The 18,678-nt window shown below is 46.0% G+C and overlaps 1 protein-coding gene across 1 annotated transcript; it reads left to right on the top strand.

Moving 5' to 3' along the window:
* Positions 1 to 947: 947 nt before the first annotated feature.
* dhx8 (DEAH (Asp-Glu-Ala-His) box polypeptide 8) lies at positions 948 to 17,732 on the top strand. Its single transcript, XM_036552035.1, has 23 exons — positions 948 to 1,276; positions 1,710 to 1,795; positions 2,469 to 2,541; positions 2,746 to 2,837; positions 3,244 to 3,350; positions 3,939 to 4,322; positions 4,736 to 4,880; positions 5,144 to 5,347; positions 6,303 to 6,390; positions 6,889 to 6,986; positions 7,423 to 7,570; positions 8,430 to 8,611; positions 8,771 to 8,965; positions 9,477 to 9,662; positions 10,408 to 10,618; positions 11,326 to 11,507; positions 11,903 to 12,043; positions 12,556 to 12,711; positions 13,308 to 13,445; positions 14,071 to 14,199; positions 14,639 to 14,835; positions 15,652 to 15,831; positions 17,113 to 17,732. The coding sequence occupies exons 1-23, from the start codon at positions 1,168 to 1,170 to the stop codon at positions 17,330 to 17,332; spliced, it is 3,651 nt and encodes a 1,216-aa protein (XP_036407928.1). The 5' UTR covers positions 948 to 1,167; the 3' UTR covers positions 17,333 to 17,732.
* Positions 17,733 to 18,678: the final 946 nt, after the last annotated feature.

The raw sequence follows: 18,678 nt of genomic DNA, 5'->3' as shown, positions 1-18,678 counted from the left end.
AGTAAACATCCACTTATATAAATAGAAAACATTGTAAAAACCTGTAATTGACATGTCACTCTGGATAAGAACATCTGCCAATAATGTAATGTAATGTTTCTCAGGAGGTCTCCCATCCAAATACTAGCCAAACACTATCCCCCTATTCAAATGCTAGCTTTCTGATCCTTTCTCATTATGAAGACACACAACAAGTTGGAAACAGCTGCAAATGCAATCATTTAAATTGATACATTGGTGGACTCTAGGGGCTCCTGGACACTCCCCTGAGTTTGACCAAAAAGCCTTCACATTTACTGAAGAATTACTCCCATTTGCCTGGGGTAAAATTTGCCAACTGGCTACCCATTTTTTTTGTCACTGAACTGGTGTGTGGTGTGAATGGGAAAGACCGGGACTGCTGGTGTGAAAATGGCGTAACACTACACGCAGTACTACAGGTTGATTTTCTGTATCCCGTCATTGCCTACCTTTCTATCTTTAATCTTTCTTTGGTGAAGAAACTCTGATGGTAGAATGACGGGTTGTTTGTTTGCAGAGTGGTTTAAACAAATGGGTTCTTCAAAGGCAAAATTGGTTTGCTGCGCTGTGTAGTCATTACCCAATCTGCACTGCAGATTAATGTATGCTTTTGTGATAATGAACTGCATTCCATCTCTCCCTGCCTGTTCGAGGGCATTTGTTTAGAGGTGGCGCTGTGCAGATTCACTTATCGTGATGACTTATGGGAGAGGTAATGTAATCACCTTTATGAACAATTTTCCCACCCTACCAAGACATGACCGGATAATTTGTGAGGCCCCCCTCTCTGGAGCGACGACCCTCCCTTCTTTGTACGTTAGCCTGCGTCATACACATTGTCTCCACCAGATGGCGTACGTTGACCTTTGCGTATCTACTGCGCCAGGGAGACGGGTAACGTCATACGCAACGTAAAAGGTCGAAGGTTGCAATACAACCATGGCGAGTGTTTTGGACGTTTGAACGGGTTAGCCAATGTTGGGGTTGAAGAAGATGCCAAACATTAGCTAGTTCGATCGAACCTTAATTAATACTTCGTATTGAACGTGTGAACGTTGAAATCACATCATTTAGATATATTGTGTAGATATCTGACAAATACGAACCACGCGACCAAGGAAGTGAACGTGAAAGGCAGCAGGAACAATGGTGGACATCGGAGAAGATGAGCTCAAAAAGCTCGAATATCTTTCTCTGGTTTCCAAAGTGTGCACAGAACTGGACAACCATCTGGGAATCAGTGATAAAGACTTAGGTAGGTGGTCTGTTAGTCGAGTTAGCTATCGGCTGAGTTAAAAACAGGAAATGACTTATAGAACAAGTAAGTTAACTTGTTAGCATGTTGTTGAAATAATGCTAGCTAACCAGAGTCTAACTTTGGGTAACGTTACGTTTACACTGCCAGTTTAAATTGATGGATTAGATTAGTTTAAGAAGCCAGCTAAATACCTAGACTAGTTATCTGTCCTCATACTCTATTTTCCTTTAAATTAACTGTTGCTGTCTAGGTAACGTGCAATAACAGCTATGAAGCGGCGATAACTAGACACATGGTACATAGCTAGACTTGCAAGCTGTGAACTGTCTCATCGTAACATTGCCTAGACAGTTTAATGTTTGTTTGTGTTTTAATGTAATGTGTAGGTTGTGTCACATATTGTGTGCTAATATCCCGATTTCTTTTAAAGCTGAATTTGTGATCAGTCTTGCTGAAAAGAATCCCACTTTCGACGGATTTAAGTCGGTACTGATCAGAAATGGAGCGGAATTCACGGTGAGTCCTTTTTAATGCCGATTTCACACGTGTTTAACGCAATCATACTAGATGGTGACTAAAGTCATATAGCGAGAAGATGTATGTTTCTGCGACAGATAAGATTGCTAGCTAAGAAACACTTTGGCGAGTTGTGGAGTTTTAAATGTGGCCTGTTCTCAAATACTTAGTCAAAAACCTAGATGCATAGCAGATCAATCAGGCCCGGCGCCATGGGGCTGCTTAGGGGTGCATTGCACCCGTTATTTTTTTCATACATTATTGGCATTTAGCAGATGCTCTTATCCAGAGCGACTGACATTAGTTACAGTTTTTTTATAGTGTTATCCATTTATGCAGCTAGATATTTACTGGGGCAACTGTGGGTTAAGTATCTTGCCCAAGGGTACAGCAGCAGTGTCCCAGCAGAGAGTTGAACTGGCAACCTTTTGGTTAGAAGTCCTGATTCTTAACCACTATGCTACACTGCCACTCCCAGATGGACCTCAGCACACTCCCAGTTGTCTCCTTACACCCTAATGTCTACATAGTATTTATGACTTGTGCACCCTGCTCTCTTTTCTCCTGGCGCCAAGCCTGAGATCAATGTTAATGTAACAGTTCAGATTGTGGTCTGATCCTGTAACAAAAACCTTAGCTACCTGTTCATGTAACTATTCATTTGTTTTAACAGGACTCTCTAGTCAGCAATTTGCTCAGGCTAATTCAAACAATGCGACCTTCAGCAAAAGCATCTACAAGCCGAGGTAAGTAGCTAACCCTATTCGTTAAGGCGTACTTAATGCTTGACATGCATGTCATTGTTCAGAACTGAGCAAGTTGCCATTTCAGGCACACAGCTAGTAGTTAGTTGGTACAACTTTGAGATTAAGCAGCTGTAAGATTGTCTGTCGTGTCTGACCACATTGTGTTTATATAAAATGAGCAACATAATTTGCTTATGTTTTCAGCTGCAGAGCCTGTGGTGAAACCAAAGAGTGAGAAGGACAAGCTGAAGGAGATGTTCCCAGCCCTGTGCCGGCCGGACAATCCAGGCATCAGGGTGGGCTGCCTAGCATGCTACGAGCATCCACCTGAAACCTAGTTTCATACAGGAGAACAGTGATTGTGATAAAGTAGAAATCACGTGAAGTGTCTGCAAATCATTTCGGTATTTACTTGTCAACAGTGGCAAAAGCACTTAAAACAACTAAAATGTCAGCTTCTAGTAATTAAGTATGTATTCACAGAATTTTTCAGTGCTATGTTAGTATATGTAAAGTGATCATGTTCATGTTTTTACATGTGACACAAGGATATTGTGGTCTGAAAATGTATCATAGAGACATTGTTAAACTTTGCTCTCTTAAACTTTGCACAAATCTAGGTAAATTATCTGGTCAGCAGGTAGGTTATGCACATGGAGCAGGGAGTTGACCTTTGACCCCCCCCCCCCCCGTTTGTTCCAGAATATGCTGGATGAGGATGACGTGAAGGTGGCGGCCGACGCCATGAAGGAGCTGGAGATGTTCATGCCCAGTGTGAGTGGGACTGACTCCAAGAAGAGCCGACACCGGTAAGGCCAGCCCACATACATCGTGGATGTATTCTGGCCCGAATTAGTAAAACTGCATTTTAAAGAAATACAAGCTTGAAACATTTTCATCTGGAAGGCAGAGTTGTTTAACTTCTAGGTGTAGGTCATCAGTCAGTATAGAAAATGTACACACCTACTAAAGGATTTAATGCTCTGATTTCAAGGGAGGTGTATTAATCCACCCAATTGTTAAATAATTTAAAGATAAGTTATTCAATTGTGTACTCTATGGAATCGTGTAGAATATGATTTATCTGGCATTTTTCATCAAAAGCACTTGCTGTGAAAAAATGTAACTGAGTTTCTTTTTATACATTGGACGTACGAATGTTTCTGTGTATTCGACACAGCCCTGTGAGCTAGAGATTTTTTTTTCTTTCACTTTTGTAAGAGAGGACTCAAAGTGAGAAGCTGTACTTTAATGCGATTCGCATTATGTTTTTCCAGAATCTCCCTTTTTGTTTTCTAACCAGTGTGTTGTGGCTCTGCATGGCTGCATTAAGCTGCGTAGCTGAGGTGTGCTGTGTGGATACGTCAGTGACGGAAATGCTCTGCGCTGTGCTTCAGGTCTGGAGAAAGCAGCAAGAAAAAGAGGAGGAGCAGGAGCCGGAGCCGCGACAGAGAGCGGGACAGGGACCGCGACCGTGACCGTGACCGCGACAGGGAGAGGGACCGGGACCGGGACAGGAGGCGACGGCACCGCTCGCGCTCCCGGTCCCGCTCCCGCTCCAGGTCTCGCTCCCGGGACCGGGGCAAGGCCCGCGTCTCGCGCTGGAAGTCCCGCAGCCGCTCCCCCAGCCCGCGGCGGGACAAAGAGAAGGGCGCCGACCGCTGGAAGGACAAGCACGTGGACCGGCCGCCCCCCGAGGAGCCCTCCGTGGGGGACATCTACAACGGCAAGGTCACCAGCATCATGCAGTTCGGCTGCTTTGTGCAGCTGGAGGGGCTGAGGTCAGTCCCAGAGGATCCCTGTATGCCTCCATGTCCGTGTGTCTGTCCATTCATTCATCTGTCTGTCCGTTTAGGCTTCTGCCAGCAATATGTGTGTCTTCTCTAATTGTCAGGTCTTGTATTCATTGTATTGAATGTGTTTTTGTGGGGTTGTTATAAGTGTATGTGTTGTGGGGTTTATGTAACATAAATGTACATTATGTCCTACTGGCTTTAGTTTGAGGAGCTAGTTCATGTTGCTGATGTTTGGTTAGGCCTTGTTTCTAAAGTGAACACATAAGTGGCAAGTGTTCAGGCAAATGCGTGAGGTATAAATGAACGTAAATTAAACGATAATATTTTGTCACACGGTGATGTTGACATATCTGTATGTCATTTGACAAATTTGCTAACGTGTGTGTCGGTCCCACCAGGAAACGCTGGGAAGGCCTCGTCCACATATCCGAGCTCAGGAGAGAGGGGCGGGTGGCTAACGTGGCGGACGTTGTCAGCAAAGGTCAAAGGGTCAAGATCAAGGTGCTGTCCTTTACTGGCTCCAAGACCAGCCTCAGTATGAAGGTGAGTCAGAGTGACTTTGTCCTCAGTTTCACTAGGGAAGGAGCTGATCACTGCATTCCACATCAAGCGTGCAGCTCGGACTTGGTTTCAGTATAGAACGTAAATCACATTTACTCATAGCCACCCTTCAGAAACACATGGTTGCACAGGGTGTATTAAGCAGCACTCCATACAGGACTACCTGACATGTCAAGGTTAAAGTTGAGCGTGAGCTCTGGGTGACCTTTCCCAGCGAACTTCAGATGAACCTGTCTCCTTGCCAGGATGTGGACCAGGACACGGGCGAGGACCTGAACCCCAACCGGCGCCGCAACGTGGGTGGAGACGACGACAAAGAGCGTATCGACCGGAACCCCGACAGGCCCGCGAACCTCAACCTGGGCCACGCCCCCGAGGTGGAGGATGACACATTGGAGCGCAAGAGGCTGACCAAGATTTCCGATCCCGAGAAGTGGGAGATCAAACAGGTGCGGGCGGCGACAAGCCCTGAGAAGTTGCAAAATAATACCCAGGCATTTATTCGCATACTCTGAGGAGCTGTTAGCAATTTAGTCAAATTGCAATCAATCCGCTCCCCACGTATAGCCTTGTTACCTTTAGCAGTGGTTTTGTATTGTAGGGGGCAATATAGTGCAGATCTAGACTCGTGTAATTTTTCATTAGAATGATAAACGTTTAGAGGCCTTAAATTGCTACATTATTTGCCCTTGTATGTTTGTTGTAGTGGGCATATTGAAGTCACAATCAGGAATGGTGGTAACCCCCTGTTACTGATTCCATGGTTACACGGAAAGGAGTTTCACCTTGTTGTTCATTATGACGAGACAGGGTACAGTTTATTCTAAAAGTGTAAAACGTGTGCGTTTGAGCAGAGTTGCCAAATACATTGCTTGACTTACCTTGCTAAATGATCGGTTATTGTTTGTCTGATAAATGTATATATTGGATACATTGACTTATTCTGTGCCACAATATTATGCTGGAGCTTGTTGGCCAGAAAAGTTCATTCAGTCAATCCAACCGAGTAATGTATCTGATACTTTCCAGGGTGACACTTTTGTGCAATCATCTTTCCGACCAGAGCATATAAATGATTTCAGATTCATGTTGCAGCAGACACTGCTTATATCTCATTTTTTCAGTGGTTTTTTCATTAAGATGTTGACAGTTGCTTTAATGTAGCTGCCTGCATTTCAGTTAGTTGGCTGCTTGGCTGGCATTTTTACGTACGTAGGCCACGGGCCATTTTTACGATCTGTTGAGGAGATAGAAGGCTGAAAGGTGATACCAGAAAAGCTCTTGAAAGCATTTCATGAGCAGGCTAGAGAACTGTGCCTATGGCTTTGAAAGGGATTTTGGTGTTAAATGAAGCATATGTGTCCTGGTGCATTGTAAACTAAATTGTGTATTTCTTGACCACAGATGATTGCAGCCAATGTTCTCTCCAAAGAGGAGTTCCCTGACTTTGACGAGGAGACTGGCATTCTTCCCAAAGTAGATGATGAGGAAGGTAAGACTTGCAACTGCGTTTTATGTTCTAGCAATTTGATTGTTTTCTTTTCCCCTATTGCCACCTGTCTGTAAGTAAGTCAGATTTAATTAGATTCAGTCCTCGATGGGTGCATTTTCTCTAACTGGTTGTCTGCATTCTCTGTTAGGTGTTTGTGGATGTGCCTTTATGCATCTTAATGGGTCTGGGTACACAGTATAGCAGGCTACTGTGGGAACAGACAGAGGGGGGGACTGTAGCCACTATATGGCCTTCTACATAGGAGTTGTGTAAACTATTCCAGACCATGGGCTTTTAAATTGTTTTTAGCATTAAAAGTGGCAGTAGTAGAAAACGTAAAAAATAAGTGTGAGTTTTGCCTCGGTTTAAGATTTTGTCTGAAAGTATTTCCTCAAGCCTTTTAAGATTTAAATGTTATTCTTAATACAGCCAAACCAGTCTTAAACCAGCCCTGACTTTGAGTTTACATGTTTTTGACCGTGCTCCTCTCTCCTGCAGACGAGGATCTGGAAATCGAGCTGGTGGAGGAGGAGCCCCCCTTCCTGAGGGGTCACACCAAGCAGAGCATGGACATGAGCCCTGTCAAAATAGTGAAGGTATGCGCTTACCTGCCCAGCCTATAGCCGGCCACCAGCCAGCGGTGCGCCCCGCTGCTCTTTCTGTGCTCACCATAGCCATCTCAGTCTCAGTAGCTGTGCAGTAAAAAGAGTGCTGTGTGGATCACACCGGTATCCCTTTTGTCGGCCTCTTACCTTCTCTCCTGTGGCCAGCAGAGACATAACCCAAGCAGTAGTAGAGACATACCCCCTAGCAGTTTTGTAAAGTGATTTTTTGCTTGGAAGAAAAATGACTGAGCTTAGAAGTGAAGCTGACTTGTTTTTCGGTACATCTAGGCTCTAGCTCGCCTCCAAGCGCAGGCTTGCTCTTGATTTCACCCTAATTCTTTTAGGGTGCTAACTCTTTTTTTTTTTTTTTTTTTTTTTTCCACCCGTCTCCTCACTCGCTCCTGTTCTTTCTTCTCCCACCCTCCAGAACCCGGACGGCTCTCTGTCCCAGGCGGCCATGATGCAGAGTGCTCTGGCCAAGGAGCGGCGGGAAGTGAAGCAGGCTCAGCGCGAGGCTGAAATGGACTCCATTCCCATGGGACTCAACAAGCACTGGGTGGACCCCCTGCCTGACGGTAAGAGCCTCACCTAGAGCCTCAGCTGTGGAACACCAGGCGATGGCAGTTAAAGCCGAGAGCAAGTTCCAGGCTCACCTGCTATTTGTGTGCGTGTGGAGCATTAGTTACAGCCACTGGGTCTTTCGCTCTTTGTCCTTCAGGGGGCGCTGAACCGTCGTCAGCACATTTTTGTTGTTTGCATGTTAGAAGGATGGGTGAAATCAGTTTTCTGATACACACATTGGAGGTAGTTAAGAGATATAGCTTGTTTGCTCAGGGGATGTGCTTTCAGTTTATAATAGGCCACTGTAAACTGGGGCAGCTTTAATTTCCTGCACAGTAGTATTCAGTGTTAGGTCAGTAGTAAATATTTCCCTAGAATTCAGGTTATAGCTCTCATAGAATGACCTAACTGTAATTTTCTTATTTCCACTGGGAATGGCATACGTATATGATGCTAGCAGGAAGAATACAGAAGTGTGAGGTGTAAACAGTAAATTTCTCAGGCAGCTTTACTTACATAAGAATGTCCGTTTCATTTTCATGTTCGGGAGGTGCCTGGAATTCCCCCGGGAGTTCCTCAGGTTATGCTGTAGCTCTGTACCGGTAATGGCGCCCCACATCTGGGCCTGTTCCCAGGGGGACCTAAAAAGACAGATAAAACCTGCAGTGACTGCAGGAGCTGGAAGTTTGGCAGTGTTTCGATGCATCCTGTCCACGGGGGTCTGGGGGCAGTGTGGGGTAGCAGATGACCCCACATCTGTTCGTCAGGCAGGATCTCTCATCCAGGAGGGTAGGTGGTAGGATCACTCTGAGACTCCATTAACATCCCCCCCCCCCCCCCACATCCCTCCACACCCCCCTCTTTCTGCGGCAGCTGACGGCAGGCAGATCGCCGCCAACATGAGGGGCATTGGCATGATGCCCAACGACATCCCCGAGTGGAAGAAGCACGCTTTCGGAGGCAACAAAGCCTCCTACGGCAAGAAGACCCAGCTCTCCATCCTAGAGCAGAGGGAGAGCCTGCCCATCTACAAGCTGAAGGAGCAGCTCATCCAGGTGGGCTTCTTGTGGCCGTCCAAACGCCACATGGTGTTTAATTTTTACCGTCCAAGCTTCCACACTTCAGTAAATAACGGGCAGGCAGTTGGCAGTAAACGTTAACCTAGCGTGTATGTGGCTCGTCCTCCTGAAACATGCCCGTCCCCCTCCTCACAGGCTGTCCACGACAACCAGATCCTGATTGTGATTGGGGAGACGGGGTCGGGGAAGACCACCCAGATCACTCAGTACCTGGCCGAAGCGGGGTACACCACCCGCGGGAAGATCGGCTGCACCCAGCCCCGCCGCGTGGCCGCTATGTCCGTGGCCAAGAGGGTGTCTGAGGAGTACGGTTGCTGCCTGGGACAGGAGGTGAGCGCGGGCGCCTCCGCATTGCAGCGCTTAACTGAAAACGATAAACCGTTGTGATTTCTGTAGGATATACAGTACCAGTCAAAGGTTTGGATGCATGTTTCACATTATCTTAAAAACGTTTTGATCTAAAGATTGAAATTTGTTTGTTAGGCATCAATTTCACTACTTATATTTGTCTATGTATGATTTTTTTTTCTAAACATTGTAATTTAAAAAAAGGTTTTTGGCTATTTTGAAGAATCTAAAATATGACATAGTTTTGATAATATTTGTTTTTAGCACAAACAAATGTTTTTGATCACTGCGTAATTCCATTTGTGTTATTTCATAGTTTTGATGTCTAGATTACTATTGTTCTAAAATGTGGGAAATTGTAAAAAAAAAAAAAAAAAAACACCCCTGTATGAGTAGGTGTGTCTGAACGTTTGACCTGGACTGCATACGCCTAAGTCTGAGAGGCACCAATTGTTGCGCTCATTAGAGATGAACACATCCCCCCCCCCCCCAGGTGGGTTACACCATCCGTTTCGAGGATTGCACCAGCCCGGAGACGGTCATCAAGTACATGACGGACGGCATGCTTCTGAGGGAGTGTCTGATCGACCCGGACCTGGGCCAGTACGCCATCATCATGCTGGACGAGGCCCACGAGAGGACCATCCACACCGACGTCCTCTTCGGCCTGCTGAAGAAGGTCAGCCCCCCGTCAGTCAGTCCAACCTCACACGCATTTAAAGGTCCTATATTCTGTCCTGACTGAGTACACATGGAGGATCTGGTTCCCTATAATCCCCAGTTTAGGGTTAGCGCTAGGTCCTTTTTGACTTAACTGCCTAGCTCAAACGCATGTATTCCTTACAATGGCATGTTAGATCTTATTACATGTCTGTGGGATATACGTTGTCGGTTTATCTCGTGTCCAGTCATCGTTACTCGGCTAACAACGGGTCACTGTTTGGATACTACGGCTTGTTCATTTTGTTAAGAGTGGTTCGGGGCTCTCGTCTTCTGTAAAAATCAATACTGTAATTTTTCCACTTAACATGTATAATTGGAGGTTCAGATTAACCGTTGCGGAAAGTAGTTAATTTCATAAAAAAAATAACCTGCAGTGACACGTGCCAAGTGATGTAAAAATGGACATTACAAAGAGAATGCAAAAGTGCTTAGCATTTTGAACAAGATGCTTTTGCAAGATCATTTTTCTTCTGAGGTCTGGTTCCCGTAGCTTTAAAAATCTCAAATTGAGGAGAATTATGGCCATCATAGTATAGCAGTCAGCAGTTTAATCTGGGCTATTATCTCACTCAGTAATAGTGGCGTAATTGCATGGGGGAAACTTCATGTCCCATAGCAGACATCTGTGCAGATTCCCTCTTTCTGGGACAGCAAAGGTCAGCTGTGAATAACGCTCCCCGCTCTCCTCCACCCTCCCCCAGACGGTGCAGAAGCGCACGGACATGAAGCTCATCGTGACCTCCGCCACGCTGGACGCCGTCAAGTTCTCCCAGTACTTCTACGAGGCGCCCATCTTCACCATCCCGGGCCGCACCTACCCCGTGGAGGTGCTGTACACCAAGGAGCCCGAGACGGACTACCTGGACGCCAGCCTCATCACAGTCATGCAGATCCACCTGACCGAGCCCCCAGGTACAGTCAATCCCCGTGTCCTATATCGGTCTCAGTGTGCTGGGTTTAGGTGTCATACCCCGCCGCTGCCTAATCCCAAACTGCTCTGATTTATGATTGATAGTCGCCGAGTGATGCTTTAGCATCCTGTTTGCGCAGAGTTGTATTTCATGGCTTGTTAAAAGCCTGATCATTCCTCTCTGAACTCCTCTTGAGTTAGCTGAGCAGATGTCCTTGTTTCCGCTCAGATAAGAATAAGGATACATGAATTCCGCTGAATTTGCAACATGAGCTCCTTGGGATGATAAGAAAAGACTTGGTTCAAGTCCTACTCTCTGTCAGATAGTGATGTTCACATCTACACTGTGGTGCTGAGGGGAAATTCCCTCATATTCCCATAACAATCTATATTTCCATCAATGTTGGTTGCATTTTCTTAAATCACCTGCTTCGTCACCTGCTTCATGTGTTTAAGCCTCAGTAGTTTTGCTTGAATTCAAGTAGATGAAGCTATTTTACAGCTGAATGCATTAAAATGAATTTGCTTTTTACATTTTGAACGTATTAACATACAGTTTTAGATAGCACAGCCCTAAGTCAGTTTATACATTTTGTAATACAAGTCGAAAGACATGAGTTCACGAGGTCAAATTCATTCAGTAGTTCAAGTTGTGGAATACGGGTTTGAAAATGGTAAATATTAACTGGATCCTGGCTTCGTATCCCAGGAGACATCCTGGTGTTCCTGACGGGGCAGGAGGAGATTGACACGGCCTGTGAGATCCTGTATGAGAGGATGAAGTCCCTGGGGCCTGATGTCCCGGAGCTCATCATCCTGCCTGTGTATTCAGCGCTGCCCAGCGAGATGCAGACCCGCATCTTCGACCCGGCGCCGCCCGGCAGCAGAAAGGTAACCCAGTGCAAATGCACCTATCATATCTGTTTGCCCCCCCTGACACCTGCTACTTGCTGTTTATGTTATGCGTAGTATTGCCATGTGATTTGGACTGTGTGATTTAGTGACTGTATACTTGTAGAATACTTGGCTTCCCTTGTCTAGTCAGGTTGCACAAGGGCTTGGCTGGTGTGATGCTCACACTCACTGGTCTGGGAGTGTTGTTAGCCTGGTCTGACACTGTTGCTCATTCAATTTGAATGGATACGCTGATGTTCTGTTGTGCTAGAAGTCGCTTCGGATAAGAGCATCTGCTAAAAGGGCGTAATGTAAAGATATTTCACACTGTATGCTTGTAATCATTGCATGTAGGTTAATCTCTCTCTCTCTCCGGCTTGTTTGTTCCTCAGGTGGTCATTGCCACCAACATTGCGGAGACCTCTCTGACCATCGATGGCATCTACTACGTGGTGGACCCTGGCTTTGTGAAACAGAAGGTGTACAACTCCAAGACGGGTATCGACCAGCTGGTCGTCACTCCCATTTCTCAGGTTAGGCATTAAGCGTGTTCAGTAAGCATGTACACTCTTTAAAGCTGGGTCTTTGTCAAGCTGTGTGGGTGATTTGGGTTTTTTTCTGAGCTACTTCGTAGGGTTTGGTTTACTCTAAAAGTTGGCAAGCCACTTCTGTCAGTATTGTCCTTGAAACCCCGAAACATTTTTCTTCAGTTTCAGCCTGCAGTGCATCTTTCCATTATCCAGTTGGTTCCTCTGTTAATTCTAAATTGGTTTAGAGAAAGAACAGATTAACATCATAGGGGAAAAGTTGTGCACTAGTGCACTGGTAGATCAAAGTTACATTACTTTTGGCTTAACTTGAATTTGCAAATAAAGCCCAGGCAATGCAGTTTCCTAGACTTTCTAAGAGCATATTTGATACATACTTGCTGAGTCAAGATGGTCACTTTCTTTAGGCTGAACCATTCCAGACCTTAACCTTTGGTACCTTTATATGGTTGATCCCTCTGTGTTGCTCAGTGCTAATTGTCTTCAATGTTCGGCAGGCGCAAGCCAAGCAGCGAGCGGGTCGGGCCGGCAGAACCGGGCCGGGGAAGTGCTACAGGCTGTACACGGAGAGAGCCTACAGGGACGAGATGCTCACTACCAACGTACCCGAGATCCAGAGGACCAACCTGGCCAGCACCGTGCTGTCCCTGAAGGTCTGCACACCCACAGCTCACTCCGGGCACCTGTGTGGCACAGCGGACAGGGCTGGAATGTTAACGGCACCACTGTCTTGGTTCTCTTAGAAGGAGAAAGGCAGATTGGATGGGATGGAATAGTCAGCTCTGTTCAGCGTTTGTACATCATTTGTACGCCTGCTGACGTCTCTGCTCACAAGATTAGAAAGTGCTGGGATCATGTGTTTTTCATAGCTGAAGCAGTGGCAGCAGCACTTCTCCAGAATGTTTGAGACTGGCCCTCAATCAGAGGCTAGTGACAGTGTTGTTCTGAGGATTGCAGTATGTTTTCCCCGTGGTGATTCCTGTCATAATCCCAGCTGCTGCAAGAGAGTTTGAGTTCGGCTTCCATTGTGTGTGAGTTTCCCAGTTTCATCAGCTCTCCCAGAAATACTGTGAAGTACATGATTACATTTTTAGTTCCTTACTGACCTCAAATCAGCAAGCGAGAATTTAGGCCTTCCCAGGACCATACTTTCTGATCAGGGATTAGTGTTTGTATACAGCTGAGTGCATGGTTTTATTCATTGGTAAAAATGAGGTGAATTCCCCTCTCTCGACCCCCGTCTCTCCAGGCTATGGGGATCAATGACTTGCTGTCGTTCGACTTCATGGACGCGCCCCCTATGGAGACCCTGATCACGGCCATGGAGCAGCTCTACACCCTGGGGGCTCTGGACGACGAGGGGCTGCTCACTCGACTGGGCCGCAGGGTGAGACTCCGCCTGCCGCCTCTCATTATTAAAGGGCAGCCGTGTGGCAAATGGAAAACGAAGCTTCGCAGATCCATTCATTGGCTTCCCATCCTCTCTAATTAATTTCAAGATCTAGTCATACAGTCGTATACATGTAGCATTGTAAAAGTGTTGTGTACATGTAGCATGCGTAGTTACTGAACCAAGCCAGGATAAAGAAAAAGATGTTTCACGGCTCAGTTCACCATCCAATACAAATTCTTCTCATCACCCTTGGGTGCTGGATTAGGATATCTGCTGTCAACATATAAATGCATTGTTTTGTGACTTGGCAATATTTTAACTGACGTGTTACAACAGAATTAAACAGTCGCGTCTAAGATGTTCGCATTTATTTAACTTGTTTGTTTTACTTTTAAATATCACCCTTCTATTCCTGTTTATACCATCTACTGCATTTATGTAGTTACAGATATATAGTATATATATCTATATCTATGTACTATATATATATATATCTATATATATATATATACTATAGATGTATTTTGGTGTGAAATATTCATTAACAGCAGAAACCTAAACTTGTCTCATATGTATCTGTACCCTGTCCTCCTCCTCACCACATTCACATCTCTTTCAGATGGCCGAGTTCCCGCTGGAGCCCATGCTGTGTAAGATGCTGATCATGTCCGTCCACCTGGGCTGCAGTGAGGAGATGCTGACCATCGTCTCCATGCTGTCCGTGCAGAATGTCTTCTACAGGCCCAAGGTACGGCAGACTAGAAGAACCCATTGATGCGTACATGCACGTATGATCAGCCTTCACTAACTCGGGCCTCAAAAAAAAACCATTGTGGATTGTCAGTCTCTTCGGGTGCAAGTCCTACGATATTGATTCACTTTAGTAGACAGAAGAAAATGCTTGATGTTTAAGCTGTCAGTGAGCAGACCTCTTCTATATCGCTGTTGTCCCTGTTTTTGTGACCTTTAAATAGGATTGAATAATTTTAGGTTGTGCTGCACATATTTTCAGAGTTAAATATGAATTATGCGTAGGATATACAGGGTTGATAGATTGTGGTAATCACAATCTATCAACTAATCAATCTATCAAGTCGGAGAAAAATTCAGCCTTTCCAGGTTAGTCCAAAAAAGAGGAGCACGCAGTTCATCTGAGAACCATTGGGTGGTGCTGTTTCACATTTCAGGACAAGCAGGCCCTAGCTGACCAGAAGAAGGCCAAGTTCCACCAGCCAGAGGGTGACCATCTCACTCTGCTGGCTGTCTACAACTCCTGGAAGAACAACAAGTTCTCCAACCCCTGGTGCTATGAAAACTTCATCCAGGCGCGGTCCCTGCGCCGCGCCCAGGACATCCGCAAGCAGATGCTGGGTATCATGGACCGGTGAGGAGCCTAGCATGGCATTACCAACATGGAAGGATTCTATTGCCATAAGTTCCAACACAACCAAAACTATTTATTGTAGACTCTATTATAAATTACATGTGTCTCTGCATTTGTCCTGGTCATGTATTTTGCACAAGAGCAGCCACAGTGAATATCTGTACTAGGTAAATAAGTCTGTAGACCCCACTATCATCTTTTACTTAAGTCCAGTAAAACATAATTGAAATATTGCTGTTGTGACAGTCATCTCATCATTTTGCTGTAATTATACTGGGGAAAATGCCTGGTGTGCTGAATTTTGATCATCTGTGTTATTGTAAGTATGGGTAGGAAAATTGCAGAAAATAGTCACACTGAGTTTCCGATGAAAATTGCTTAATATGAAAAACCATATAGGGTGCTCTTCCCTTGAAAGGAATATGTAATAATTGTGTAATTTTCACTCCATACAATTTTGAACAGTGCAGTAATTTTACATGATGGTAGAAGTTACAAGTCACCATGCAGAGAACTCACTGCCAGCTCTTCTGTAGGAATGAAACAGCTCCCCTTCCACTTTTTATATTAAAACATTGTTTATTCGCAAACCAGATCCATTGTCTGGGGCCAGGGCAGATTTGGGATTTAATCTTACTGTACCTTTTTAATTATACAAGTCTCACTACACTGGTTTCATGTCGGTTGGACTCAAGCCCCTATCTTTCAGCAGCAGAGTGTAGCGCTCTGACCCCTGCATCTTGTGCTGTCCACATGCTGTCCTGGGTGTGTTCGTTTCCCCCTGTCCCACACTGACGCCGCTTCCCCTTTTTGCAGACACAAGCTGGACGTGGTGTCGTGTGGCAAGGCCACGGTGCGCGTGCAGAAGGCCATCTGCAGCGGCTTCTTCCGCAACGCCGCCAAGAAGGACCCGCAGGAGGGCTACCGCACCCTCATCGACCAGCAGGTGGTGTACATCCACCCCTCCAGCGCCCTCTTCAACCGCCAGCCCGAGTGGTGAGTCCGTGCTCCTCCTCCCTCCCCGGCCCCGCCCACACTGCCCTGCTTAAAGGCCTGGGCCGCACACATGTGCCAACCGGATCGATGGAACAGCCATCGTGGGTGTGTCGGACTGTTCAACCAGCCAAACATCGTTTAACCAGCAAAAATAAATGGCCTGGCATTCCTCCTGTGGTATGAGGCTGGGAATGCCTGCCAGAGAAGTGGCTGCAGTTGGATCCCTCCATGATTGGTAGAAATAATTGGGTAACAGTGCAAATTGGCTGACGGTAGAATGGTTCTCATGAACTGAATGTCAGTGCAGCAGTCCGTCGGTTTCCCACTGATTGCCTTGTATGGGAAAAAGATCTTCATAAGTGAAGTATGAAGGGAAAAATGCTTTTAAAGGCCCTTTGTTATACAGAAAAGTACATTCACGTTGCTCTTACTACTCTGTTACTCTGAATAAACGTGATCAGTGTTGCTTAAGTATGTAAGACAATACGGATTGATTAAAAATTCTGGAAGGGTATGGGTGATGTATCCACTTGAAGTTAAAATGCAGACCTGTAATGACTAAAACATTAGAACAGAGTGATGGGAATCATGGTACCTTGTCAGGCAATGGTTGTGAGGGTTACTCAGCAACTGTGTTTTGTTTCAGAATATTGCTTGCTTTCCTCAATCAATAACAGTTTCTCAGTTACATTTCTTAAACATGCGTAATGAGATTGAGGATGCTTTGATGATTTGCTGAACCTTGTCTTTTAGTTCTCAAGCTTTGATGTAAACCTGTCTCTAGGCTCATAATTGTATGCCACTCGCATTGCCATATAAACCTCAGGCATTTCAGTAAATTGTTTAATGCTGCCTAGTTTAGGCTTAAACAGCGCAGCCTACTGTAATTGTAAAACTTAAAACTTATCATCAAAGCTTTTTTTTTTTTTATAGCTTAAACACTATTCATTGAAGTAAAACCCATGATTGTGAAGAAATGAGCTCAGAACATGCTTTAACTGCTATGTGTGAAGGCTGAGAAGGTGCTGTGCTTACAGAAAACGGAGCACTGCATGATTAACACGGAGATGAAGCTCAATCTGACATCAGCAGCTCTGTAGGCCAGCGCTACAGAGCGAAGACAGTTGTTCAGGGAGCAGTGTGAATGTAACATTCACTGGGTACATGTGTAATGCCATGTGTAGTGTGTTGCCATGTCCTGTGGCTGTGGAATGTGGTAGATTCTCTGCTGCTTTCAGACGTGAGTGACCCCCCCCGTGTGCCTCGCCCTCTCTCCTTCAGGGTGGTGTACCACGAGCTGGTGCTGACCACCAAAGAGTACATGCGGGAGGTGACCACCATCGACCCGCGCTGGCTGGTGGAGTTCGCCCCGGCTTTCTTCAAGGTGTCGGACCCCACCAGGCTGAGCAAGCAGAAGAAGCAGCAGCGGCTGGAGCCCCTGTACAACCGCTACGAGGAGCCCAACGCCTGGAGGATCTCGCGGGCCTTCCGCCGCCGCTAGCGCGCGCCCCCGCCGTGCACCCCGGCCCCCTCTGCGGACCCCTCCCAAATCCGCCTGCTCTGCTCGCTGTCTGAGCCAGCCTGCTCTGCTGGAGCTTTCGACCTCCTCTTCGAAACCTACCTTCATTCTCTCATGTGGTACAGGTGTTTTCTGCTCAGTTAGGGTGGCAGTTTACTTTTGTAATTTCACTGCTCAGTGAATACTGGAACTGATATGTGAGCGAACGTTGTTGCATGCCTTGTGCATTTACATCAGCGATGGAGGCTGGCGCTCGCTTTAGGGTTGGGGTTTGGATAAGGGCTTATTTTGGGTTTGAGGGTAGAGGGAGAGGAGTAATGGTAGGACCAGGATTCCTCTGATAATGGTAATTACAAAACTGCCACCTTTTTTCCACATTACTGTGTGACTATATGTACATACGTGGTTGTCATACATTAGGTATAATGTAAGACAGTTGTTACTGTTTTTCTTTTTTTTAACTCCGTTTCAATTCAGTTTCAATTTTTAATTCACTCATTACTTGTACTGTGATCATACGAGTAGTTGCCAAGACTGACTGTAAGTCATGGCTGTTCTCCCTATGAAGAAGGGGAGATCCGTTCTGTCAGTAGGATGCTCTCTGTTGCTTGAGCAGTTAGCATGTGTGTGCTGGCTGCTTGAAATAGATCTGTTTGAGGGGGACGCAGAAATGATCAAGCGTAAACTGCATGGCGGGGAAGTGGACATAACTGAACTCAGTAAAATTGCCAGCAAAATCATCCAGCGAGGTCAGTGCAAGGTGAAAATGATCCCCATCCTCTGATATGGCTGATAGTACATTAACGGGCTAGAGTTACATGATCTCGAACTGAGAGGGAGATGCTTCTCTAGAAGCGAGACGTTTTATCCCAAGAAGCAGTGCAGGATGTCAGTTAATCCTCCCAAGCCAACAAAAAAAATTTTTGATTTCCTTTTTTTCCCCCTTTATCGCCGTTACCGCCGTGTGTCTCCGCCATAGACCAACCGGTTCCTGTTTCTCAGACAAGAGCTCGTCTCTGACGCCCCCTGTGGGCCAGGAGGCGCCAAGCCCGGAACAAGCGGGCGGGGCCTGGGAGACGAGCATGGTGAAACGCCTGGAACGAGGGATAATGTGAAGGGAGCTGGCTGCCAGCTGAACTACCTGCTCTTTGTACGCGGTGCTGACTGTTTTGGAAAGGTTTTTCAGGATTTGACAAACCCCCTACCTCTCAAGGCTTGGCAGAAAGTGCGGAGGAAATAGAAGAGTTCCAGAACTTCACTTTAAGCAAACAGAACCACAGAGCCCATGAGTCACGGCTGGCAGCCACCTCCCCCTCTCAACACAGTCC

This window comes from Megalops cyprinoides, chromosome 19, assembly GCF_013368585.1.
Source record: "Megalops cyprinoides isolate fMegCyp1 chromosome 19, fMegCyp1.pri, whole genome shotgun sequence".
Classification (NCBI taxonomy): Eukaryota; Metazoa; Chordata; class Actinopteri; order Elopiformes; family Megalopidae; genus Megalops; species Megalops cyprinoides.
Note: the sequence above shows the minus strand (reverse complement) of the source record. Positions and strands in the feature narration are given on the sequence as shown.